Below are 25853 nucleotides of genomic sequence, written 5' to 3' on the forward strand. Positions count from 1 at the left end.
AATGGAGGAAAATAAGGGACAAATTTTTTATATATTTCCCTATTTTCTATAAAGTACTATGCTCTGAGCTTCAATTTTCCACCCAAAGCCAAACTCTACCTATGAAAACATTAATGCAGATGTTCAATACAACTTTTCCAGGTAAACTGACAGAGAGAAAATAATTTAATATATTACTAATTTATGAGAGTCAGAGCTGTGCCACAGTGTACAAAGTATTAAAATAATACAAAATAGAAATAAGACAGTCTTAGTCTCAGATTTCTGTTTTTTCCCCATGCATATGAAGCTTTTGAAATTTAAGGACTTCAGATCCTGTGAATATATTGTACTCAATTTTTAAAAATTATTCCAGCTGATCTTTCTAGAAAGTAACATTGCATTATCTTGTCACTGAATATAAGTCACTTAATAGTTTTCATCGATAGATCTAGGGCTCAAGGGTAGAAGATTCATTACTAAGACTAAAGAATGAATTTTAAATAAAGAAATTGTGAATAATTTACTGGGCTAACTTTGTTTCTGAGGAAAAATGCTAGCAATTCTGTATTGAATTTAGCAGTAACAATACTATCCTCCCAGACTGTTACTTTAGTCTAAGATTTTTTTTTTCTGGTTCTAGTTTTTCTAAATAACTTTTTCTTCAATATCCTTAGTAAAAGTCCTACTGATACAATTACTTTTAATTTCCATTTCTGATTCCATTTTACAGTTTTGTGCAAGATCTAAAATTATATCATTCTTTAGTCTTGGCATTATATGAAGTACAAAGGCATTTAAAAAAAAACCCTATCTTTAGCTTCAAACTTACTGGGATCCGGCCCCTTGATCTGAAAGATGCCACTCTCTTCAGTTCCTCATCCGGAATATTTGCTGGTACAACCAGGTGGGAGGGATACGTATCACATAACTCATAACGTTCATTAATCTTTGTAATTCTCCAACTTTCATTGGGAATTCCCTACATTTTAAATAAAACAGTTGGTAAGTTATTACCTAACCAAAAGTTCCAAAGGAAACAAAAGAAAAACTAACAGACAAATCCTGAGCCTTGGATTATTTATATTCAAGACAGTCCATCTTATGTTCATGGCTCAGCTACTGAGAGGACAAGCCTATATTAACTTGGGTTTTAGATTTATGAAGTCTGACTTAGAAATCTATAACATCTTTTCTTTCAAAATGATAATGAATTACATAACCATTCATTCAACCAAGTGAACTCAGTGAACATTATGTGTAAATGCTACTAGGAAATTTTTTTTTAAAAAGACCTTTAAGTGAGCTTACAAATTAGTAAATTGTTCTCATTTAATTAATTGATTATAAAAGCTTCTTTTCTGCATATAGGTCTTATTTACCAAAGAGATTGTTAGACAAAGATTATGTCTTCAACCTTTTATGTTAAGGATTGCGTGTTGGAATCCTTACAAAGTGTTAAATCATTAGAATTGATAAAGACAATATCTAATTTAGCATGGTTCAGTATGATTGATCTGATCCTACAAGGAGATGTTATGGGCCAGAACTTGAAACAAGGTACTAAGTGGAATTGAGGAGACAATGTTTAAATCTAGTTTAGAACTGATTTAATCCTAAAACAAATAATGATTTCCCAGTGATATAATGATCGATGTGAACTCAGTGTAGTACAGTATATAAGCAAGAAGCTCTCAGGGCCAAAAAAAGAAGCCTACTCTCAGAGGCAGAGACAGATTCATTCCATATTCCATCTTTGTGTTGGCTGGAGACATTCAGAGGGAGCTAGGGGCTGAAGCTCAAGACTTTGAAGGACACAATAAAGGAATGGATTTTAACTCCTGGCTGCGTTTGAAGTGATTATTATTTGGAACTGAAACTAAGGCTGCCTCCAGAAAACCTCCCCAAGAAACCTGCTCCCAGAGAGAACCATCATATTATAAAAAAGAAGAGAACACCACAATTGTGTGTAATAGTTTTGTTTTTTGGTTTTTTTTTTACTCACAATGTTTAGTATATAGCAGTTATTTAACTTATTGACTTCTTATTCTCCTATATCTTAAGTAACTAATGAAAATGTTAGGAATCCACGTCATAGCAGAAAAAAGGAAGCATAGTTATGGGAAGATGGGAAGTGACTAAGAAATTTAAATCATCTCACTTTTAATAATAAGGTAATTTCCTAAGTTTTCATTTTTTAAACAATTTTCTGTTTCTAAATTTTTAAACATGTAGATACATGTTTAAATACACTGGTTAATTCTTAACTGCCTAATAAGATCATTCATATTTACCATCTCCTCCTAACAAATGGGAGAAACCAAAACAAAAAACAAAGTCAATAAACTCATTCATAAAACTGCTATATTTTCTAGCTAATTACATGAACCCTGCTGTCCAATGATAATAACTAACATTTATATGGCACTTTATGCTTACAAAATGCTCTACATATTTTACTTCATTTTTTTTTCTTAAAGACTTAAAATAAATCATATTGTTGATCAGTTAGAATTACTATTCTGCTTCATTGGTATCCTGACCGTGTAAAAGAGAAGGGGATTACTAAAAAGTATTCTATTGTAAGTTAGTGTTCTTTAAGTTATATACCAGGAGTACCAAGAGGTCATTCAAGTATAAGGATGAGGATAGAATGAGTTAGTTAATCAACCAACACTACTTAGCTTTGGTATTCTTAGCAAGTGAGAACATCTCCATTGAACTAATCAAGGACATTTCAACTTTGGTTAAGGAAACCTGTTCATGCCTTCTAAAAATTTTATAAAACTGCCAGGCTAGTTTAGAATATGAGATTCAAGAATCTGGTGTTAGAGAAAAGAGAAATATTCTAGTCAAAGCTAAAAAGGAATCACTTTGGGGAAAGAGAAAATCCCAAACTTGGCTTCTATGTCTCTTCCTTCCACTCTGACCAGAAAAGTGTTTGAACTTCAGAGAACTGGAGAATTTGGAACTTCCTATCAGCATCATGGAATCATCTCCAGAACAGCAATTATATACAGCACTATTTGCATCAGAAACTAAGGATACACTATATATACAATGTAAAAGGTAGTTCCAGAATTCTATGAGGATCCAAGAAAAATACTATACCATACCAAGGAGAACTTCATCAGTATATCATTAAAGGCGTGAGGGGTAGGACTTCAGGAACAAGATTTATCAGTTAACTTCTGCCACTCCTTTTTTATTACATATGCTCTCTGAGCTTAAGTCCACTTTCCCCTCGATTCTGTAAGCACTGATGGAAGAATGTGTCAAAAGATTTATGGAGGGAAATTTTGTACCAACTAGTCTTAGTAAAAACCAATTTAATTAAATCTAAAAGCTAATCAGGTGTGCCCAATTAACCAACATCAACCAGTATTCACGGAATACACATTGGTGGGGAATCATGAATTATATCACTTGAAAAGACACTCTCAGGATTATTCTGAGAGCCCTGAGAAGACACAGTAGCAAAGTGTGGAAGATCCAACCTAGGAGTGGGGATGGCTAGGGACAGAAAGAGAAGGAGTGTCCTGGAAGAAAAAATCCAATCTATATATGCTGTTCAGATCAGATAAGACCTCTTTCCTAAACTCACATTGATCCTAGCAACGTCTTCACCTCTTCTTAACTATAATCTATACCACATTAAATTCTGTCTCATGTTTACTCTTCCATCAGCACATAACCCTTAACTCTTTATGGTTTATACTTCCTCCTCTATTAATCTTTTGACTTCTACAGACTAAATCACTCAGGTAAGAACCCAATTATGTGGAACAAAGGTAAGATTCTATTACAGGTAAAATTAAATTTTAACAAACAGGGAATTATCAAGTGAAAACTAGTACTCTGAACACAGTAACATAAAGTAACAGTTATCATGCCCACTCCTTTGCCCTCTTTTATTCCTTCAAGATATAGGATCTTATATTGTTGTGTTACTTTGATGAGTGATGAAGTGACTTTTTCTCATGTGGGATGATTATGACATTTTACATAAGGAGAGTTGGTAATTTCTGCTAAATGAATAACAATGAAGCAGGAAAAAGAGTGAGTGCCAGTATAACAGATCTCTGAATATCTATTAATCTTTTAATAAACTGATTTATGAAGAAATCTGTTACAACAAATCACTTCACTTATATTCTCCTTTTGCTATTTGCATTATAAATAGCATCTAATTAGTCACTTTCATTAATAAAATTATACCAGGGTGAACATGATCAATTAAAGTATGTGGTATTACTATGGAAATTTTTGCAAAATTAACTTCATAACCAAATAGACAAAAGCATTATTATTATTACCAATCAGCTATTCATTCATTCAAGAAATGAAGTCTGCAAGCAATACAAAGATAATAGTCCCATCCCCTCATGGAGCTTATAATCTATCAATAAAAATAAAAGGAGGAAAGATGTGAAAGGGCATCAAGAGAGATACAGAGTGGCACAGTAGTCCAGAGGATGACATATTATAAGATAATCAAGAAAAGTACCAAGGAGGAGACAGTGAGAACTTGGTGAAGGTCATTCTAAGCAAGGACTGGAGAATGTTCTGACTGCAACAAAGGACACCCTTGGAAAAAAAGCCTGTGGGAAAGAAGACTGAAGCGATCAGATGAAGCCAAACTGCCTGTCTTAAACACCAAACTAAGGAGTCTGGGATTTTTTTAGGTAAATGACAGAAGAAACCCAGTGCATATCTTCAAGCAAGCAGGTGACATTGACAAGGATAGTGCCAGCCACAATGATGGGCTGGGCTGAAAGCAGAACCAGTGGCCAGAGAGGTGCTGCCACTCACAGGGCTTCTGTACCTATCTGGCTGTTGGTAGCAGTTGGTTGGCATTTATTCTGGTGATAATGAGGAAGGTGGTCCTTCTCTCTACAATGATTTCTCTCCTTGTGGTGAGAATAAACTAAGAGAGTACCAAGGAATAATTTATAGCCTCTGGTTGCCAGAAGTTGCTTCCTCTTTTTCTTATCAAACAGATGTTCCCTTAAGCAAAAGGTAGTGGGCAGATCTCTGAGACTGTAACACATGTCACAGTTCATTTCTAGTTGGAATGAGAGACTGAAACCAGCTGAAACAAGCAAACTGGCTTTTTCAATAGGACAGAGAGAATTATGTCTCATTTGTTTTCTACATTTCTCTTTCCCTATCTCAGTGCTAGACAGCACGAGAAATAAAGCTCTGGATCTGGAGTCAGGAAGAACTCAGTTCAAATTCCACCCAAGACATTTACTAGTTGTGTGACACCTGGCAATTGATTGTATGCCTCAATTTCCTCATTTGTAAAATGGGATAGCAATAGCACCTACTTCATAGAACTGTTACAAGGATAAAATGAGGAAATATTTGTAATTTTTGCAAACGCTAAAGAACTATATAGATGCTAGTAATTTATTATTATTTCTTATGAACATTTGATTTGCAGTGTATGACAACCATATATGAAACTATGAACCACAGAACTAAATGATGATGAAAGAAAAATGTAAATAATAAAGAGAATTAAGTATAGAAGAGGAATACAATTGTCAGGATTCATTTTTTTTTTTTTTGCAATGGAAGTACTTGAACATACTTAGTTGAGGTGATTGCTCTGGAGAGGATTAAGAAATAAAGGGCAGGGTAGCTAAAAGGAGGAGGAGGAAAAGGAGGAGGAGGAGGAGGAAGAGGAAGAAGAAAAGAATGAGGCAGAAGAGGAGAAAGCAGTAATAGTAGTAGTAGTAGCAGTAGCATTTACAATACACTTTAAGGTCTGAAAAGTATATTGTATATATTATTTCATTCAACAGAGTGTACAAAGAGAAAATTATTGCTTTTAATTGTTATAGGGCCTTACAATTTGTTCTTATGTTTTATGGGGAAAAACAATTCCTGATACATGAGTTTGAAAGAGATCTACTGTCAATACTTTATTAAGTACAGGCTGTCCTCATTCAAAGGGAATAGTAAAATATCCATTATTTTGTGTCATTTGTCCTACAAAAGAAACTAGTGACATGGAAAAACTCAACTTGAACACTATCTTGTTTCTACCTGAAGCCTTTCCTGATCTTTCCAGCAGCTGATGCAATCTTCCCTAAATTACTTCATGTTTATTTTGTATTCACTTATATTTGAAAATATTTCCTCCTAAAGATTATAAACTCCTTGAGGGCAGGAATTATTTCATTCTTGTCTTTGTATATCCAAAACTTTAACACAGGGAACACATTAGGCACTTAATAAATCCTTGTTAATCATGATATCTTCATTTGGTAGTCTTAAGTTGTCAAGAAAACTGTAGATGAGGGAAGTGTATGCAAGAGGACATGTTGTCAAATCCTGAGAATGAGGAAGGGCTGATTTGGGGCCTTCCTCAAAATGGAAATTTCAGGAAGAAGTCACCAATGGCAAATAAAAGTCATGATCCAGGAAAGAACAGGAAACTAAAGCATGGAGACAAAGTCCAGGAAATGAATGATGGCTGGTCTGATGCTCAGAAAAATTAGATGACTTGCCCATGATCACATGATCACACACATCAGAAGTCAGAGTCATACTCAGGTCTTCCTATTCCAAACCTAATACTTTATCCACTATATCCCTCTTGTAATAACAAATAGCTATTTTGCTTAATGCCAGAGGACAGAATTAAGTCAAAAAGGCAGATGTAAAAAAAGAGGCAGAATAGGACTCAATTTAAGGAGAAATTTACAAATAATAAGAACCATCAGAAATTTAAACAGGTGTGCTACCTCAACAGATAGTGAAGTCCTCCAGCCAGGAAGGTCTTCCTTTTGCCTAGATAACTACTTTTAGGGATATTTCAGAAAGTTGTAGAAGATGACCTCTGAGTTCCCTTCCAATTCTATGAATCTCCAACTAGAGAACTGATACCAAAGAAAGGGATAGAACCATTCTGGAGTGATTAATCAATTCAGTCAAATCAATCAATAATTCTTACACTATTATTTCAATACTGCTCTATATTTTAAGTATCATTTTCCCTAAACTTTATGTGAGCTTAAAAAATAACCTAAGGTTCCTTAATATTTCTCAGAATATAAATTATAGAATCAAAATAATCTAGGTGAACAATTCTGAATTTCAAAATCTTATCTTTTAATCTAAAAACTGTTCAATATGTTTAAAGAACCATATTTGTTTTAAAACTCTACTTAGGTCAACAAAGATTCACAGAAGATCTTTAACACAATCTAGAAAAGCAGATAAAAATCTTTTGATGGGCCTAAATTATGGTCCAAGATTATTATTTATTGGTTGAATGAAGAGTTTTTTATTCCATTAATCAAATGCGAAATGAAGAGAAGAGCTTACCTGCCTTCGGTATTCCAAAAGAGGATCATACAATTTCCATCCATTTTCTGAAAATACCTCTTTGTATTCAAATGCAAAGAGAGGCTATAAAAAAGTAATAATAGTAGATTTCTTATAAAGATTTACCATTTATCTTATTATAACAACTGCACATATGACAAACTTTTGCTCTTTTATCATCATTCTCAACACATCTGATCAGAAATATATTACAAGTATATCAAAAAGCATTTAGGTATTTGCCTTATTTTAGTACCTCTTGTTGAACTATAGAGACAAAAAGTTTGTGAAGTATCTTTAAGTAATAAAAAAGTGTATAAAAAAGAATTTCTTTAAATTTAATGTATAACATCATAGGTATTAGAAATTTATTTAAGGAGATTATATGTTTAATATAAACATTCTATTAAGTATATAAATGGTTACTTGTTTCTCATTTTTTACTGTAACTTTAAAAATATGCACATTACTTTTCATCTCAAAAAAATCCTCATACACTCTGTTGTTACATCCTCTGGTGGAGGCAAACCTGGATACTGAAATGGTCTGTCTATAAAGGTTAGATAAGCCCAAACCAGCTGAAAAAGTTTCTAGATAGGATCTGGAAAGGAGCTATCTACCCCTTACCTGAAGACTGACCACCTAAAATTTGGAGGGCTCCTCATGAGATCGGCCACTCCAAGTTGAGAATGGAATAGCTAGAAATACTGGGGTGTCCTTGATAAAAATAGTGAAGAAAGGAAAAGGTTTTGGTTTGAGTGGATAAAATTTCTCTTTTGGACATGCTGAGTCTGAAACTTTGAGATGTCTATAAGACAGAGTTAAAGATGTCAAATAGCATTTGATGATATGGCTCTAAAATTCAGGAAAGAAACCAAGACTGGGATATACAGACTTTGAGAGTCATCATTATACAGTGATGATAACTTGGTAGGTGATGGGATCTCTGATAGAGGGAATATAAAAAGAAAAGGCCTCAGAACAGAGCTTTGGTAGTTGCCCAAGGTTAGTGAAAAAAGACACTGATGTCATATTAAACAATACAGCCAAAAAGGCAGTAGATATCCAAAAAAACAAAACAAAACAAAACAACACAACCCAGGGGAGAGAGTTTCAGGAAGAAAGAGGGACTAACAGTAAGTATAAGGACTGAAAAAACTCCATCAGATTTGGCAATCAAGAGATTGTTGATAATCTTGAAGATAGTAGTAGTTTACAAAATCTATAAACTATTTTTAATCTGTCAATAAAATTTACAAAAAATGGCATCACAAACCCTTAAAGTAATTACTATATGAATGTCTGTCACAGAAGAAACATCTTACCAAGTTATTGGATACAGGAAATGCATATTTCATTAGATTCTCAAATATAGATCTTCTAGTTCGTCCCTCAGGCTTATGAGCAAACCGTAAATTCCGAATATCCTAGAAAAGTTTAGGAACTAAATCAGTTAACCAAAGCTTTAAAAACTGAAGCCTAGCATTCTAAATGATACATTTTAAAATCATGTAGTATTTTTTTCTCATTAAGTCTCCCCAATGGGAATAGCTCCCTCAGGAATCTCTCCCAATTCTTTTAACTTCTCTTGTCCATTACATCCTCTCTGAGATTCATTTTCAACAGTATCTTCTTTTCATCTAACATCCTCCTGATGGAATAGGGGGAACTGCTCCTATTTATAAGTCTATCTCATCAATTCCATGCATATCCTTATCCAATTCTAAAAGCATTTAATGCTAAAAATAAGTTTTTCAGTTGCAGGTGGCAATGCTATTTTAGGGTCAAAGGCGAGATCAGGTATAAAGTCGGAATGAGCCCCAAAATTTGGGATCACCTCAAACTATTGTCTTCAAGCAACCATTTTTTGCTCAGGCCAAAGCTCATGATTATGCTTGTCATAGATTGACACCCGCCCTGTAACTTAAAATAAGATTGCTAATATGGTGATCTTCATATATTAACTTTTTGATCTTCAGAACAACCTTATGAAGAAGCTGTTGTCATCCCTATTTTACAAATGAGTACATTAAGGGCCTGAACTCTTGTACTTGAAACAAGGATTCTTACAAGGTGTTAAGTCAGTAGAATTGGTTAAGACAATGGTGATCTAGTTTAGCATGGTGCTTAATAGTTCTCTAGTTCAGTACATGTACTTAATACTTAATATAGTTCCACAAGATTCACACCTATGATAATGTAATTAGAATAGAGCAAATAAACTCAGGCAGGGTCAGAGTCAGAGAAGACAAGAGGACTGGAGGCGGGACCTTAAGCTCTTGGAGCCAAGGAGAGACATTTACTCCACCTCACATCATTGTGGTGGCTGTCCTCCTCCTCCCCCCACTGAGATGAAGGCCTGTCTGAAGGGCCTCAAGAAAGCTAGTCTAGGCCCCAGGCAGCTAACATAGCTAGTCCCTTCCATTTACCACTTTCTAGATATCTCCTCATCACCTGGCAATTACGTTGGAGCTGCTTGCACTGGACACTGCTCTTTTGTTGCGTTAAAAAGCCTGTATTCTCCCTAATTGTAATCCCTTAGTACAAGAGTTCTGGTCCATAACAAGTACAAATCATCTGAAAAAGGTTAAGTGACTAGCCTGGGCCACTATCTGCTAAGTGTTTAAAGCCCTATCATGCTGCTTCTCTCTAATAGTTAATTATACAAAGAAGATTGAAAACATAAAACAGTATATATGGAGCATATTAAAAATACAAATCAATTATATCATAAAATGACTATTCTTCTTATAAAAAATTTCAAATCAAAATTAACTCATTCACAAAGAAAGATAAGTAAACTTGCCTTGCACACAGTTTCAAGTCCATAAGAGTTTTCACCTCGACTAGAAGCCCCACCAATTTTTTCTACTCTACTGATCACACCAAGTGAAGCATCTAAAACAAATGGAGGGTCCTGAGGGTTAGAGGGAGAAAAGCTGTTATTCACTAAAACTAAGAGAAAAAATTTTATATTCAGTGCATTAACAAAATAATTTTAATTAGAAACATAAGGATCAGGATCCTATTATGTAAACCTTACCCTTTCCATGCTTTTGAAATATAACCGGTAATTTGTAACAGTCAAAGTTCCTCGTACAGCCCCAGTGAATGGGCATATATAAGTAACATCTTTGGCTGAAAATGAAAAAAATTCACAAGTTATAATCATATGGACTTTTTAAAAAGTCATTTTCAGACTTAAATGAACTGATATTAAGTGAAGTGAGTAGAACCCAAATAACATTGTCCACGGTAACAAGATTATGTGATGATCAACTAAGATGGACATGGCTGTTTTCAACAATGAGGTAATACAGGCCAATTCCAATAGACTTATACTGGAGAGAGCCATCTGCATCCAGAGAGAGGACTATGAGGACTGAATATAAATCACAACATAATATTTTCACCTTTTTTTGTTGTTGTTGTTGTTGCTTGCTTGCTCTTTTTTTCTCTCATTTTTTTCCCTTTTGACCTGATTTTTCTTGTGCAACATGATAAATGTAGAAATATTTAGAAAAAAATGCACATATCTAGCCTACACTAGATTATGTGCTGTCTAAGGATGGTGGGAATGGAGAGAGAAAAATATGGAACACAAGGTTTGGTAAGGGTGAATGCTGAAAACTATCTTTGAATATATTTTGAAAAATAAAAAGCTTTTTTATTTAAAAAAAAATTCATTCTCATTGGTTCATGAATATAACTTAATGGGAGTCTGCTTTTTGTTCTTAAAGCACAAAGAAAGGCCTTTCACTCAGAATCTTTCTTATTAGCCAAAGTACCTTAAAAATCTATATGGTCCAGCCTTCCATTTGTGCAATCTCTTCCACAACAACTATGACATGGTTATCTAGTCTTTGCTATAACACTACTTAATAAAGTTGATTATTTTTAAAATGGATTAAAATCTTATTTCTATTCATTGATCTTCATTACTAAACAAACTGTTAAACTAAACAAGTCTCATCTTTCTTTATATAAGTCACAGCCCTTCAAATAAATATCTGAAGATAACTTATGTTTTCTCCTAGTCTAGCTTCAGTTTTGCCATTAATTTGATACAAAATACTGGCCAAGTCACAAATCACTCTGAGTTCCTATTTCTTCTTGGATATAATGAAAAAAATTCCCAGAATTATATCAAATGAGTTAGGTCTATGAAAGTTCTCCTCTGAAAGCACTATGTGAAATGCAAAGTTTTATTTATGAATGATGATAATATGAATAAAGTCATACTTTGATACTTAATCTTGGCATGGAAGTTACCTTAGGTTCTCAAAAATTATAGCAAGAGAACCAAGCTCTAATAATTCTTATTAAGCTAGTAATGTTTGGCAATGGTCTGGGTGTCATTCATCAAAGACAATTCTGAATAAATGTCAAGAGGCTTTTCCCCAAAAAGTTGACCTGATAAATTTTTGAGGGAAATCCAATTTGTGTCAATGAAAGGAAATCATATCTTTCAAATGCTCAAAATCCCATTAGCTATTTTAATTTTACTACCACATATTTTTGATTTACATTTAATTTAGTCTACTGTTTTACTTGTGTTTTCTCCATCAAGAAGAATGCTCACTGGGCTGGGAAGCATACAACAAAAATGGCTAGCAAGGAAAACTACAGATGAGTAAGAAAATGAGAATCTAGTCTCAAGGAATTCAAATTACTTAGTCTGCACCTTAATAGAATGAAAGAATTCACAGGAATTATTCATGGACAAACTGTCAGTAATTTTTAAAGAATCACGGATATGGGCAAAGATGATTAAAGGAGCAAAAATATCCAAAGCCTATTTTATGCAAATTTCTACTTAGGCATATATTTTTTAAAATATGTATGTAATTTTGTTTATTGCTTATAAATTTGGTCCTCTTAGTTTAACCCATAATTCTAGCTTTTTGATATTTTTTTTAATCCCATTTCTGTCATGTGCAAATCTAACATACAGCTAAGGAAATCATACACTTTCTCTCTTCTTTTCAATTTTCTTTTCTTCCTGTGCATCCATACAGAATTTGTCATTTTAAAAAAGCATTTATTAAATTGCCTTTGAATATATCATGTATGGTTCTGTTTCAACTGTGAAATAAGAAAAACTTTATTTTCTCCTAATATAGATATTTTATTTTACCAAAGCTATTTTACAGAATTACCCAAAATAAATATAACAAGTAAAGTAAAAGCACTAAAGTTGCCTGGTGGTTTAGATCTCTTTTCCAGTCAGAGATGTAAAGTGAATGTTCTTTAATACAGGATGAAAGGAAAACACTGAATTAGAGCTCTTAGCTAAAAATGGAGAGTGAATATTTTCTTCTAATAAATTAGATAATGCAGTTTTCTGAGAAAAGAAAACAAAGGAAGGATATAAATAAGAAAGGAGTAGTAAAAGATAGTGACAACTAGTATCTAATAGTACCTTAGTTCACAGTTAGAATCCACCAAATTTTGGTCAAGAGTTTAACAATGGCCTTTCAATCTCAATTATGTCAGAAATTCTGGCTGCCTTCAAAGAAAGCAAAGCAACCAAAAAGGAGAGTGGGGAGGCGGGGAGGCAGAGCATAACCCAACTTATCTATTTTCTAATAGTTTTAAGATGATAAATATGGAGAGGCCTAATTGTGGGCTCATTGGCTATATTACTAAATTGAAAATATTACTATTAGCTAATTGTGATATTTCTGTGACAGTGGAGTCATTCTCTGTGTTCTGAGGATATAAATGAGATTATTTATTTATATATATAGTGCTTTGCAAAACTTCAAACACTGTAAATCAATCAAAAAATGTACAATTATATAAAAGCCATCTTTACATACCCATGTCTTTAATATTTTCTCCTGGAAGCAAAGGTGGTTCTTCCATTTCTGCTAATTTGTTAGTTTCCCTCAGGACCTGGATCAAAAAGGAAGATAAAGGAAAACAAGAAATATTGATACTTACAATATTTTAAATTTTGACAAAATTTTCCTGTTAATCCTTTGTTTATTTGTTCTCTTTCCCCTGCTTTCTTTTTGGTTGTTCCTTTACAGTTGGTTCTATTTCCCACTCTAAGACTGCTTTAAGATCTCTATTTGATCTGCTATTTGGGATATTTTAATTTTTGAAGTTATTCCTCCTTTGTGTTCTCAGTTTTATTAGCATTTAACTATATAAATATATATGTGTATATATGCACATGTACATATACTTTTCATTCTTTTTCTCCAGGTTTTGTTGCTGTGATTTCATCTGGTTCACTTGCTATTTTGCTGATGTGATTGTCAGCTTCTTTTTAATCAGATTAGTAAAAACTATTCAATTTCCTATCTTTTGAAAGCATTAGCTTTTAGTTTTATCAACTCCATAATATTTTTTACTTCCAGTTTATGTATTTCTCCTCTGATTTTTAATATTTCTTTTTTGTTTGTTTTTTACTTGTTGGCTTTCCAATTTAAAAAAAAATGCATTTTCAGTTATTCTCTCATTCTGTTTTGTTAATGTACATTTGCAGGGATATAATTTTTCCCCAAGGAGAAATATATCAAGAATTCTAATTTTCAAAAATTTTCTTTCACAAAATTATTGTCTCTTATAATTTAACCCATTCATTATATAGGATTTTACTGTTAAGTTTTCCTTTGGGTTTCTGCCTCTTATTGGTAATTCCTGAACTGAATACTATTTTTATTGCAGTATGGTCTGCAAAGTATGTGTTTACAGATTTTTTTATACTGGTTTGCAATATCTATTGCATGGTCAGTTTTTACAAAAGTTCCATGTAGTACTGAGAAATAGAGATCTTTAGCAATCTTTTTTTTGAAAATGCCATAAGTCCTTTTCATTCTAATTTCCCTAGCATTTTATTCAATTCAATATTTTTCCTTTTATTTATTTTTCTGTTAGACGTATTCATATTAAGAGAAGGCACTGAGGACAGAATAACAAAAAAGAAATAATCCCCGACATCAAGAAATTTACTTTCCATTGTAAAGGAATTATTTGAATACAGATAACTAAATATAAAACATATTTAAAGTAACTGGAGGAGGAAGAGAGTTATTAGATGGGAAAATTAATACTGGTCCTATATGGAAGCATTTGAAATGAGTTTTAAAAGAAGGCTAAAAATGCTAAAGATGGAAGTAAAGATGGTTTTCTGGTATGATGGAAGGAGAGGTACAGGCTGTGCAACAAAGGCAGGAAATGAAATGTCATGTATTACAAATATCAGTGTTATGTAAATTATAAATGTCATGTATGTAAGAATAAAAACATGCCTCTTTGGCTAGAATTCAGACTGTACAAAGCAGAGTAATACGTAATAAGCCTAAAAAACTTGGCTGGATTCAGATTATGAAGAGCTTTAAATGTCAAAAAGGTTGTTACATTTAAGCCTAAAGATAAGTGGGAGCCAGTGGTACTTTCTCAACAGAGTAGCAACCTGGTCAAACTCTAGGCTTAAAGAAAGGCAATTTGGTGTCTGTGTGAATGATGAGTTACAGAGGAGAATGTCTGGAGACAAAAAGACCAGTTAGAAGTTTACTACAATAATCCATGCAAGAGGAGAGGAGGGTCTAGAGCTGAGAGAAATGTTAAACATATCTTAGGACAAAAGAAGAATCCAAAAAGATTGCAGCAATAGTGTGAATCTAAGAAAATAAAATTGGATGAGGTTAAACTTATAAACTTCGATCCAAAACTCAATAATGAAAATAGTTAATAAAAACCAATTAATCAAGAAATACAGAAGGCATTATGATGTACTAACTTTGAGTCAGACGACTAGTCTATCCATTAAAATTTATTAAGTACCTACTATGTTCCAGGTACTGTTTTAAATACTGGAAAAAAGACAAAAGACAGACCCTGCCCCAGGGAGCTTATACTCTTAAAAATGTCTTACAAGATAAACACAGGAAATAATAGAGGGGAACACACTAGAATTATTAAGAGGGTTTAGGAAAGGATTCCTTTAGAAGATCGAATTCTGTTGTTTGTACTTTCTCCTCAAAGAGGACCATGACATCAGAGAGAGGATGCCATGACCTGCAAGTCAGATTTCGGTGAGGAAGGGTTGTGCAAAGTCACTTTCCCCTCCAGAGCCAACTGGGTCCATTGGCCACATATATAACAGGATACCTGGAGACAGTGCTGGATACAGAGGGAGACCTTGGCCTTTTTAAGCTACTTTTAAGTCTCAATTTGACTGAGGCTGTAACACCCATTCAGTGATCAAGGCTAGATAAGAATGGAGACAAGGAATGGTTTCTTTTACATAATTACACACACAAAAAAAATCAATCTGGGAAGAGAAGATCCTCAGGGTTTATTATTTACATTCACTCTAAGCCAATCAGAGTGCAAACAATGACCAATTGAAGCTTATCCTGGGACATACAGTTGGCCAATTAGCACAGAGTGAAACAGGTTTAAGGCATAGTCCTTAAGAAGGAAATCCAGCTGGTAAGCCCCAAGATATCTTGGGAGGCTTCAGGGATCTTTGGGGAGGGAGGGAAAGAGAGCCGGAACCTGGAGAAAGGTGTAGAGAGCTATATAAAAGATATGAATAGACAGTTTTGCTACAGGGAATGAAAAATAGCCCTACTAAGTGTCAAATGTATGTTGCTGCTGCTCTTACCTTACTTAAGTAAGAAATGCATTTCCAAAAGTTATGTTATTACATTACATGGATGATATATTGGGAAGTGCACCTGAGGAACAAATGTTAGAAGCATGTCTACAAAAGACTATAGAAACACTAAGGAACTACAAAATGCATATAGCTCCAGAAAAATTTTAAAGGCACAGTCCTTTTCAATATTTATGATATGATGTATATCCTACGGTGTTTATAGTACAAAAGCTTTCTTTAAGAACAGAGAAGTTGAAAACCTTAAATGAATTTCAGAAATTGATAGGAGATATCCAATGGATGCATCCAGTGTTAGGCTTAACTACCTATCAATTACAACCATTATATGACATTTTAAAGGGAGACAGTGCTTTAAATTCACTCACCATGCCAGCTTACAAAAGAAGCTCAAGAGGCTTTGTGAGAAGTTGAACTGGCTTTATTCAATGTGGTTGAAAGAGTCACTCAAAAACCCTTGGAAATATCAAGTTTTGCTACAAAAGGACCACCCACAGCAGTCCATCAAGGAGACAGTGTGACAGAATGGGTGAACCTCCCGGCACAATCAGAACAAAGCTTTAATCCTTACCCAGTGCGTGTGGCTAGAATCTTATTAAGGGCCATTAAGAGATTAATATAATCATTTGAAATAAGATCTGACAAGATATATGCCTTTTATACCAATGCACAAATTAATGTATGCTGCAATAGCTGTACCAGATCTAAAATTATATTATAGAGCAGCAGTTACCAAAACTATTTGGTATTGGCTAAGGAATAGATTAGTTGATCAGTGGAATAGATTAGGTTCAAGGGATAAAACAGTCAACAAATATAGCAGCCTAGTCTTTGACAAACCCAAAGTTCCCAGCTTTTGGGATAAGAACTTACTGTTTGATAAAAATTGCTGGGAAAATTGGAAACTAATATGGCAGAAACTAGGCATTGATCCATACTTAACGCCGTACACCAAGATAAGGTCAAAATGGGTTCATGACCTAGGCATAAAGAATGAAATTATTAATAAATTAGAGGAACATAGGATAGTTTACCTCTCAGACCTGTGGAAGGGGAAGGTCTTTATGACCAAAGCAGAACTAGAGATCATTACTGATCACAAAATAGAAAATTTCGATTATACCAAACTGAAAAGTTTTTGTACAAACAAAACTAATGCAGACAAGATTAGAAGGGAAGCAATAAACTGGGAAAATATTTTTACAGTCAAAGGTTCTGATAAAGGCCTCATTTCCAAAATATATAGAGAATTAACTCTAATTTATAAAAAATCAAGCCATTCTCCAATTGAAAAATGGTCAAAGGATATGAACAGACAATTCTCAGATGAAGAAATTGAAACTATTTCTAGTCATATGAAAAGATGCTCCAAGTCATTATTAATCAGAGAAATGCAAATTAAGACAACTCTAAGATACCACTACACACCTGTCAGATTGGCTAAGATGACAGGAAAAAATAATGATGATTGTTGGAGGGGATGCGGGAAAACTGGGACATTGATGCATTGTTGGTGGAGTTGTGAACGAATCCAACCATTTTGGAGAGTAGTTTGGAACTATGCTCAAAAAGTTATCAAACTGTGCATACCCTTTGATCCAGCAGTGTTACTACTGGGATTATATCCCAAAGAGATTATAAAGAAGGGAAAGGGACCTGTATGTGCACGAATGTTTGTGGCAGCCCTTTTTGTAGTGGCTAGAAACTGGAAACTGAATGGATGTCCATCAGTTGGAGAATGGCTGAATAAATTGTGGTATATGAAAATTATGGAATATTACTGTTCTGTAAGAAATGACCAACAGGATGATTTCAGAAAGGCCTGGAGAGACTTACACGAACTGATGCTGAGTGAAATGAGCAGGACCAGGAGATCCATTATATACTTCAACAACAATACTAGAGGATGACCAGTTCTGATGGATCAGGCCATCTTCAGCAACGAGATCAACCAAATCATTTCTAATGGAGCAGTAATGAACTGAACTAGCTATGCCCAGAAAAAGAACTCTGGGAGATGACTAAAAACCATTACATTGAATTCCCAATCCCTATATTTATGCACACCTGCATTTTTGATTTCCTTCACAAGCTAATTGTACAATAATTCAGAGTCTGATTCTTTTTGTACAGCAAAATAATGTTTTGGTCATGTATACTTATTGTGTATCTAAGTTATATTTTAATATATTTAACATCTACTGGTCATCCTGCCATCTAGGGGAGGGGGGGGGGGGGTAAGAGGTGAAAAATTGGAACAAGAGGTTTGGCAATTGTTAATGCTGTAAAGTTACCCATGTATATATCCTGTAAATAAAAGGCTATTAAATTTAAAAAAAAAAAAAGAAAAAAAAAAGCTGTAATTTAAAAAAAAAAAAAAGAAAGAAAAAGAAAAAAAAAGAAAAAAAAAATGTATGCTGCAAGACCATCCCAGAGTGGCAAATTTTATTGGCCACAGCTCCAAATTTCACACACAGGTCTTCATTAAAGATAACCCCACTATTACATAATTGGCAATGGATCCTTGAAGAAAAGTTTCCTAAAGTTCCTCTTAAAGGACCAATTATCTTTAGAAATGCATCCAAACATAAAATTTGTGCTGTATACTCTCATGACTTAACAATAGAATAGTCAGAACTCCTTTTCAGTCCACTCAGCAGGATGAATTGTATGCAATCATGCTAGATTTTGCGTATTATCCAGGAGATATAAATATAATATCTGATTCGGCCTATTCAGTAGATGTGGTACAAAGAATTTACCACAGAACTTTCAGGTAGGTAAAAATAGAAAAATGCCATGGGTGATATCTTTTGGCTTACACATAAAATGGATTAAGTGAGAAAGAACTGCATGAAATCTTCAATCTCATTCTTTCTTCCTGGCATCAAAGTCCAGTAGCAAGATAAAAGTTAAGATGACTATCAATGGTTTAGGATGACCTTGTGTCTTCAAAGTCTAACCAAACACTAAGCACTCCATAATACCTCCTTCTGCCATCTTCATGGCTATGGGAACAAATTGCTCTCATTCACCCATTCTATCGGGGAAATCGTTACATACTTGGGTAGATACCCCCATAACTCACTTAAATGTCTAAGAGTCCTTTATTATCCTCAACTTGGTTTAGCCTGTCTGCCAAAATGGTATGCATGCTATATAGCTTACTGGAGCCACAGGTGAGAGTTAAGTCCATCAGGTAGACATCAAAGTTGGAAAGCAGCTATGAAAAGAGCTTGGCAGCCCTCACATCAGAAGTAGTAGCCTTCTCTGTACACCCTGAGGAAGTCATTATCACTGGATTAAAGAGGACATAATGAAGAATAAAGAAAAAGAAGGCCAGTAAGGTAGAAGGGGACTAAGTTATGAAGGGCTTTGAAGTCAAAAAGAGTATTTTGTTTTACATTCAATCCCAGTACAATAGAGAGCCACTGGAGTTTATTGAGAATGGGGGAGGGCTGGATAAGATCAGATCTATGCTTTAGGAAAATTATTTTAGTGGCTATATGGAAGACAGGGTGGAGTGGGGAAAACTTAAGGCAGGCAAAGCCACTGACAGGGTATTAGAATAAACCAGATATGAGATGATGAGGGCCTCTACCAGAGTGGAAACAGTGTCACAGGGGAAAAAGGGTGCATTCAAAAGATGTTTCAAAGGTAAAATCAACAGCTCTTGGCAATATTTTGAACAGGGAGGGTGAGAGGTGAGGGATGGGAGGAGGGGGGGTAAGAGACACTGAGGAGTACAGGATGACTCCTAGATCGTGAGCCTGATAGACTGGGAGGATAGTATTGCCTTCTACAATAAGGGCAAAGAGAGGTGAAGATTAAAGATATTAAGTTCCATTTTGGACATACCAAGTTTGAGATGTCTACTGAACAACTAGTTGGGGATGTCTGAAAAGCAGTTGGAAATGTATCTAAAAGTACATAGGAATCTGTTTTAGAGATCTGTGGTCTGAGTAGAAAATTAGCTTTTCAAATAACCTTTAAGAATTGAGAAGCAAGAAGTTGATTTGATGGCTATGTAAATAATGGATGATCTAGGGGGAAAAGATGTTCTATTAGTAGGTTTTTATAAGAGCCCTGTATTAAGGATAAGCTAGCAGGAATGGGGGGGGAAAAAAGATAGATATAAGCATGCTTATTAAGGAAATAAAAACAGAATTTGGCCCTGATTAAGTATCAGGATTAGTACCTTGTAATATATAGGTCATTAGAATTGAAATTAAAAAGCACTGAATTTGAATAGTGCCTCACATTAGTTGCATAATCATAGATGAATAAGTCATTAACTTTTTGATGCTCAGTTTTCTCATTGGTGATATGGGGATATTAATACTTATAATATCTACTTCAAATGGTTTTTGTGAAACTCAATTAAGATAATATATGTTAGGAAGCTCTGCAAATCTATACAAATTCCAATTATTATTATTATGACTAAAAATGAGAGGCAAAGAAAAGGGAAGAATCAAAGATGATTTGCATAATGGAGAATGATTTCTTTGAAGGAAATAGCAAAGTCAAGAGAGAGCAAGAAAAAAATATCAATAATTATGATACAAGCCAAATTTATTTACATTATTTAGCTATAAATATGCCAGAAAAGATAATATTCAACTGTATTTGACTATTAAATTGAATTCTATCATACTATGTTTCCAAGATGCTAAATTATGAACCTTAAATTAGGTTTAGTAATGACAATTCTAGTACTAGATAGCTCTTATAAATGCCTTTAAGGAATATTCTCTTTTATACCAAGTTTCTTCCCTTACACATCTTCTTCTCTCATACCAGAGAGATAATTTCCACATGAACTAACCCAATATGGCAACAATTTTCAATACTATAGAAGTTCCCTAAAAGGGTTATTTTTATAACCTTTACAAAAATTCCTAGGAGGGCTTTATAAGTAGAGTTCAAAAATCCTTTTTTCCCCGCAGCAGTAGCAATTGAAAAAATAGCAAAAGAACTACAATATTGTTCATTCTAATGTAAATATAATTTGAAATGAATGACATCTCTATTTTGAAACTGGAGAAATCCTGGAATGTTTTGGTAAAAAGTTTAATATTTTATCTGTGAAAGACACAGCAAGGAATGTGAGAGTCTATGGAGACAGAAGGAATATAGAAGATATTCTTTTCATTATAATTCTTGCTTGGAATACTGAAAAACCTTAGGAACTGCATGCACTGAAACATTATAAAGACCAAATTCAATCTATGCCAGGAAAAGAGCATTCAACATTTGGGGGAAAATATTGTTTTTATAAATAAAATTAATTAAAAAAACAAAAATATTTTATTAATAATAGAAAGTTGAAAAGGCCTTTAGCAAAATACCACAATCATTTGTTTAAAATAAAAGAATATGGACATGGAAGGACCACTTTTTAATATGATCAAAAGTATATATATATCTAAAACCAAAAATTACCATGACTTGCAATGGAGAAACACAAAAACTTTCCTAATAGTTTAAGTTCATCAGTAAAGCAAGAAGGTTTCTTTCTCACTACTTTTTAATATAGGTTAAGAAATATCTACCTATATGCTACTGAGTCTGTATCCCAAAGGGATCATAAAAGAGGAGAAAGGACACACAAGTGTAAAAATATTTGCAGCAGCTTTTTTTTTGTGGTAACCAAGAATTGGAAATTGAGTAGATGTCCATTAGTTGGGGAATGGTTTAATAAGTTGTCGTATATGAACGTAACGCAATATTACTATTTTATAAAAAATGATGAGCAGGCTGATTTCAGAAAATCCTGGAAAGACTTACAAGAACTGATGCTAAATGACCTTAGTAGAACCAGGAAAACATTGTATACAGTAACAGAAAGATTGTGTGATCAGATATGACAAGCAATACACTGATCCAAGACGATTCCAATAGACTTGGGATGGAAAATACCATCAACATCCAGAGAGAGAACTACAATTCACTTTTTTTGTTTGTTTATTTTTTTTTCTTGTGGTTTTTCTCTTTTGTTTTAATTTTTCTTTCACAACATGACTGATAAGGAAATATGTTTAAAATGACTGCAAAGGTATAACCTGTATCAGATTGCTGTCTTGGGGAGGGAGAAGGTAAAGGAGGGAGGAAGAAAAGAAAATTTGTAACTAAAATCTTACAAAAATGAATGTTGAAAGCTAGCTTTACAAATAATTGGAAAAATTCCTAACTACACCAAAAAAATCCTGGTTACAGACATCTACATCCAAATTATAGTCCCTCCTTCTCCAAAATCAACATGTATCTCATATTTGTTCTCCTAACACCTACCCATGTAATTAAAGACTTTAATACACATACTGATGTCCCTTCTAAGAATCTAGTTTCTTGGGTCAAATTGATCCAAAATAACGATCATATTACTCTTCATCTCATTATCCAAAATAAGCATTCTGCCTCCAGTATCTAACCTCTGAAATTTTCTATTCCAATCACAACCTTTTATCTTTCCATCTCTCTCTCTCCTCACTCAATCTGAAAAATAATTCTCACCATGAATTCCCTCCCTGATAAGAATCTATTTTCAATTTTTGTTATCTTTATAATTACATATTTTTTCTCTACCCTTGAGCACTCCACCTCTTTGTTCTACCATTTTCCTAGGTACTTGAGATATACATTTTTTTCTAATTTTTTTGAGAAATTCTCTGACCTAAATTAGATGCTTACACTCTAATGAAAATATACAACATATTCATAGATAAATAATATATGTTATATTTAAATAAGGAAAAGGGGGAAAAGAGAGAAAGAAAAATCTTGAGCCCAGAAAAGACCTGGATATTCCAAGAAGTGAAATAAAGAAGGGAAAGCATTCTAGGAATGTAGGAAAGTGCAAAATCATGGAGCCAGGAAATGGAATGTCATATAAGAAGGAAGAGAAGAACAGTAAGAATAGTTTGGCTAGAAATAGATTGGGTAAAACTATAATTGACCAGCTCAGAAAAACAGCCTTTAGTCATATTATGAAGGGTTTAAATATGATTTTAGGTTCAGTCACTTAACTTTTCTAGGTCTAAGTTTTCCTCATTTGTAAAAATGAAAACACTGGAAGAGATAATATCTTAAGACTCTTTCAAGTCTTGATTTTACTACCATGGGTCTGTCTCTATTATCTAAAAAATCAAGTTCTAATGTGTCTGTCTAAAACAAGTCCTCTAAAATTTTGCCCCATTCTAGCTACCCAGTTCCAATGCACAACATTCAGTTCAGGAGAAACATCTATTGACTGTTCATTGTGATCATTTATGCTAAGGCTTTTCCTTTTAAGGCTATGTAATGTAACAGAAAAAGACAATGAAATACATTTACAAGATTAAGACAAAAGACCTGAATTCTAGTTCCAGCTGTCATTTTACTGCTGTCTCACTTTAGATATGAGATTCCACTTTTTTTGGCTTCATTTTCCTTCTCTGTAAAATGAAGTCCCTTCCAGCCCTAAAATTCTGACTTTATGATACCTAGAATGCTTTCCTTCTTTTTCTTCTCTTTAAAATGAAGAGAATAGAATAAATGTTCTTTAAGGTCCCTTTAAGACCCTAAAATTCTATAACTTTATGATACCTAAAATGTCTTCTTCTTTTCTGTCAGAATAAGAGAACAAACAGTGCAACTGAAATATGTAAAGATGTTAGAGCTAAGGTGGTAAGAAAATAAAATTCCTCAATCTTTGCTAGCCTATCAGTCAGCATATTTAAGTTACAGGGCTAGTGACATGGAATAAGTAACAGTTTAAATGATAGGGTCAGGGTCCAAAAATATCTGTAGATTTGAAAAATGAAATCGTTGGGATACCCTGAAATTTATTATGTAAAGTCCTATGCTTAGGTTCAAAAAAATTAAGTGGACTAGTTTGACACGGGAAAAAAAATAAGCAGACTATAGTTTGTGTGAAAAAGCTCTGAAAATTTAAGAGACTAGAACTGAATCAATATGATTCAGGCACGAAAAAAAACCTATACTACATAATAAATTGTTTTAAAATGGACTTAATCCAGAATGAAGAAAGTAATGGTCCCATTCTAATGTGTCTAAATCAGAGTGCAACTGCAGCATTCGGGGTATCATATTTTAGGAAGTATGAGAAATAACAACAGCTATCTTCCCATAATGGAGGAAAATGGAAAGTCTGAAATCGGAAGTAGTGCAAGAGGGGAGCAAGGGAGCACCTGAAACCAGCTTATGCTAGGTAAAACTAGACAAAACAAGGTAGTTAAAAAAAAAAAAAAAAAAAAAAGCTAAAAATAGGACAAAAGCCATAGCTTAACTAGACTATACATGCTTATTTACTTCACAAATATTAACCTCTCCTCCGCAAAAGGAGTTAAAGCTCATTTTAAAAGTCATAAAATGTATGTAACATGAGGGAGGACATATTAAGGGAGTGTATCTTGTAGGAAGATTGGGAAAAAATGCTCACCTTCCCAGCAAGAAGATGAGGGAGGGATTTCATGGCCAGAATCAGGAATAAAAGACTATGCTCTTGCTCCTGAAAAATGAGCTCATTTTGAGTTTTCACATCCACTTCCAGCAAGAACATATTAAAAGTTAGTAAACTGTTTCTTTCACTAATGCTGAAGTTGTACATTTACTGTGCCCTTATTTGGGGTTCAAAATTTTGTTTCCAACAGAAGGACAAGCTAGAGAGCATTCAAAACAGGACAAGCAAATTGATATGGGTTCTCACTCTGTTATATAATAAACATTAGTTGAAGGAACTAGAAGAGTTTAACCTGAAGGACATGATGGGAGTGGTTTTTAAATATTTTAAGTTCCAAAAGAAGGCTCACAGATAGAAGAAAGAGCACACTTTTTCTACTTGGCCCCAGAAGGCAGAATTATGAAAAATAAATTGGGGAACTAGAAGGGCAGATGTACATTCAATACAGGGAAACAAAAACTCTCTCAAAGTAGATGGATGGCCTAAGAAATAGTGGATTTCTAGAAGGCTAGAAGAAGGTATTAACTACATATCCAAATAGTTGCCATGTAAGCCAATTCAATGTCCACATCTCTTGCATTCTTTTCTCTCTGTACATGTTATTTCTACTATAAACCCTAAGCCTCTTGGTCTATATCTTCCACTGCTTTCCTTTCCAAACCATTCTCTACAAAACTGCCAAAATAATTTTTCCTGAACCAGAGGTCTTACCACATGATTTCTTTGCCCTTCCTTTCAAACTAGTTTGCATTTAACCACTTATACTCTTAATATTTATTCTGAATGTACTTATTTCTCACTTTAAAAAGTACTTGTGAGTAGAGATCAGTTCATTTATGGTCTTTGTATCCCCAGTGCCCAGCAAAGTGGCTGGCATATAGTAGGCATCTAATAAATACTTGAATGATTTCTCACATTTCCTCCCAATATGAAACATTACTATTTATTATGGTTATTATCTGTAAGACCTTGAACAAATCATTTAACATCCTTGGGCATCAGTTTATCTATAATTACTCTTAAATCAAGTCCTCTCATCCTAGATTGTTTTATGTATTTGTTAGCAATAACACCATATCCTTATACCACTACAGTGCTTTATCATTTTAAAATTCTTTCTTAAAGATAGTCTTATTTAATTTTCACAAGTGCTCCATGAAACTCATACAATGTCTCACACATACAGAATAGGATGTATTAGAACCCACTATGAGACCCAGATAAGCATTCTTCACATCATTCTCTGATGAATGATGAATGATGAATGAATATAATGCCAAATAAAAACTTTATCAATTTCAAGACAAACAACATATTTTACAATTTCCATATGATATTTCACTTTATCAATGACCGTCATTCAATTTCCCTCTGATGATTTGGTTCTGATAAATCCTTCATCCCAACATATTTCTAAATAGCTTTATAACTGAATTG

At 33.7% G+C, this 25853-nt stretch overlaps 1 protein-coding gene across 3 annotated transcripts in view; it reads right to left on the reverse strand.

Annotated features, from left to right (window-relative positions):
* The window catches only part of MTMR2 (myotubularin related protein 2), a 56735-nt gene that overhangs the window by 22158 nt on the left and 8724 nt on the right, over positions 1 to 25853 (reverse strand). For all 3 annotated transcript variants that reach the window (XM_031961038.1, XM_031961036.1, XM_031961037.1), the window contains exons 2-7: positions 13140 to 13215; positions 10361 to 10455; positions 10124 to 10234; positions 8643 to 8744; positions 7318 to 7401; positions 812 to 961 (exon numbers count right to left, since the gene is read on the reverse strand). In XM_031961038.1, coding sequence (XP_031816898.1) covers positions 812 to 961; positions 7318 to 7401; positions 8643 to 8744; positions 10124 to 10234; positions 10361 to 10455; positions 13140 to 13185 — 588 coding nt within the window. In that variant the 5' untranslated portion in view covers positions 13186 to 13215. The remainder of the gene's footprint in view (positions 1 to 811; positions 962 to 7317; positions 7402 to 8642; positions 8745 to 10123; positions 10235 to 10360; positions 10456 to 13139; positions 13216 to 25853) is intronic.

The sequence above is a fragment of the Sarcophilus harrisii genome, chromosome 3 (assembly GCF_902635505.1).
Source record: "Sarcophilus harrisii chromosome 3, mSarHar1.11, whole genome shotgun sequence".
In the NCBI taxonomy this organism is placed as follows: Eukaryota; Metazoa; Chordata; class Mammalia; order Dasyuromorphia; family Dasyuridae; genus Sarcophilus; species Sarcophilus harrisii.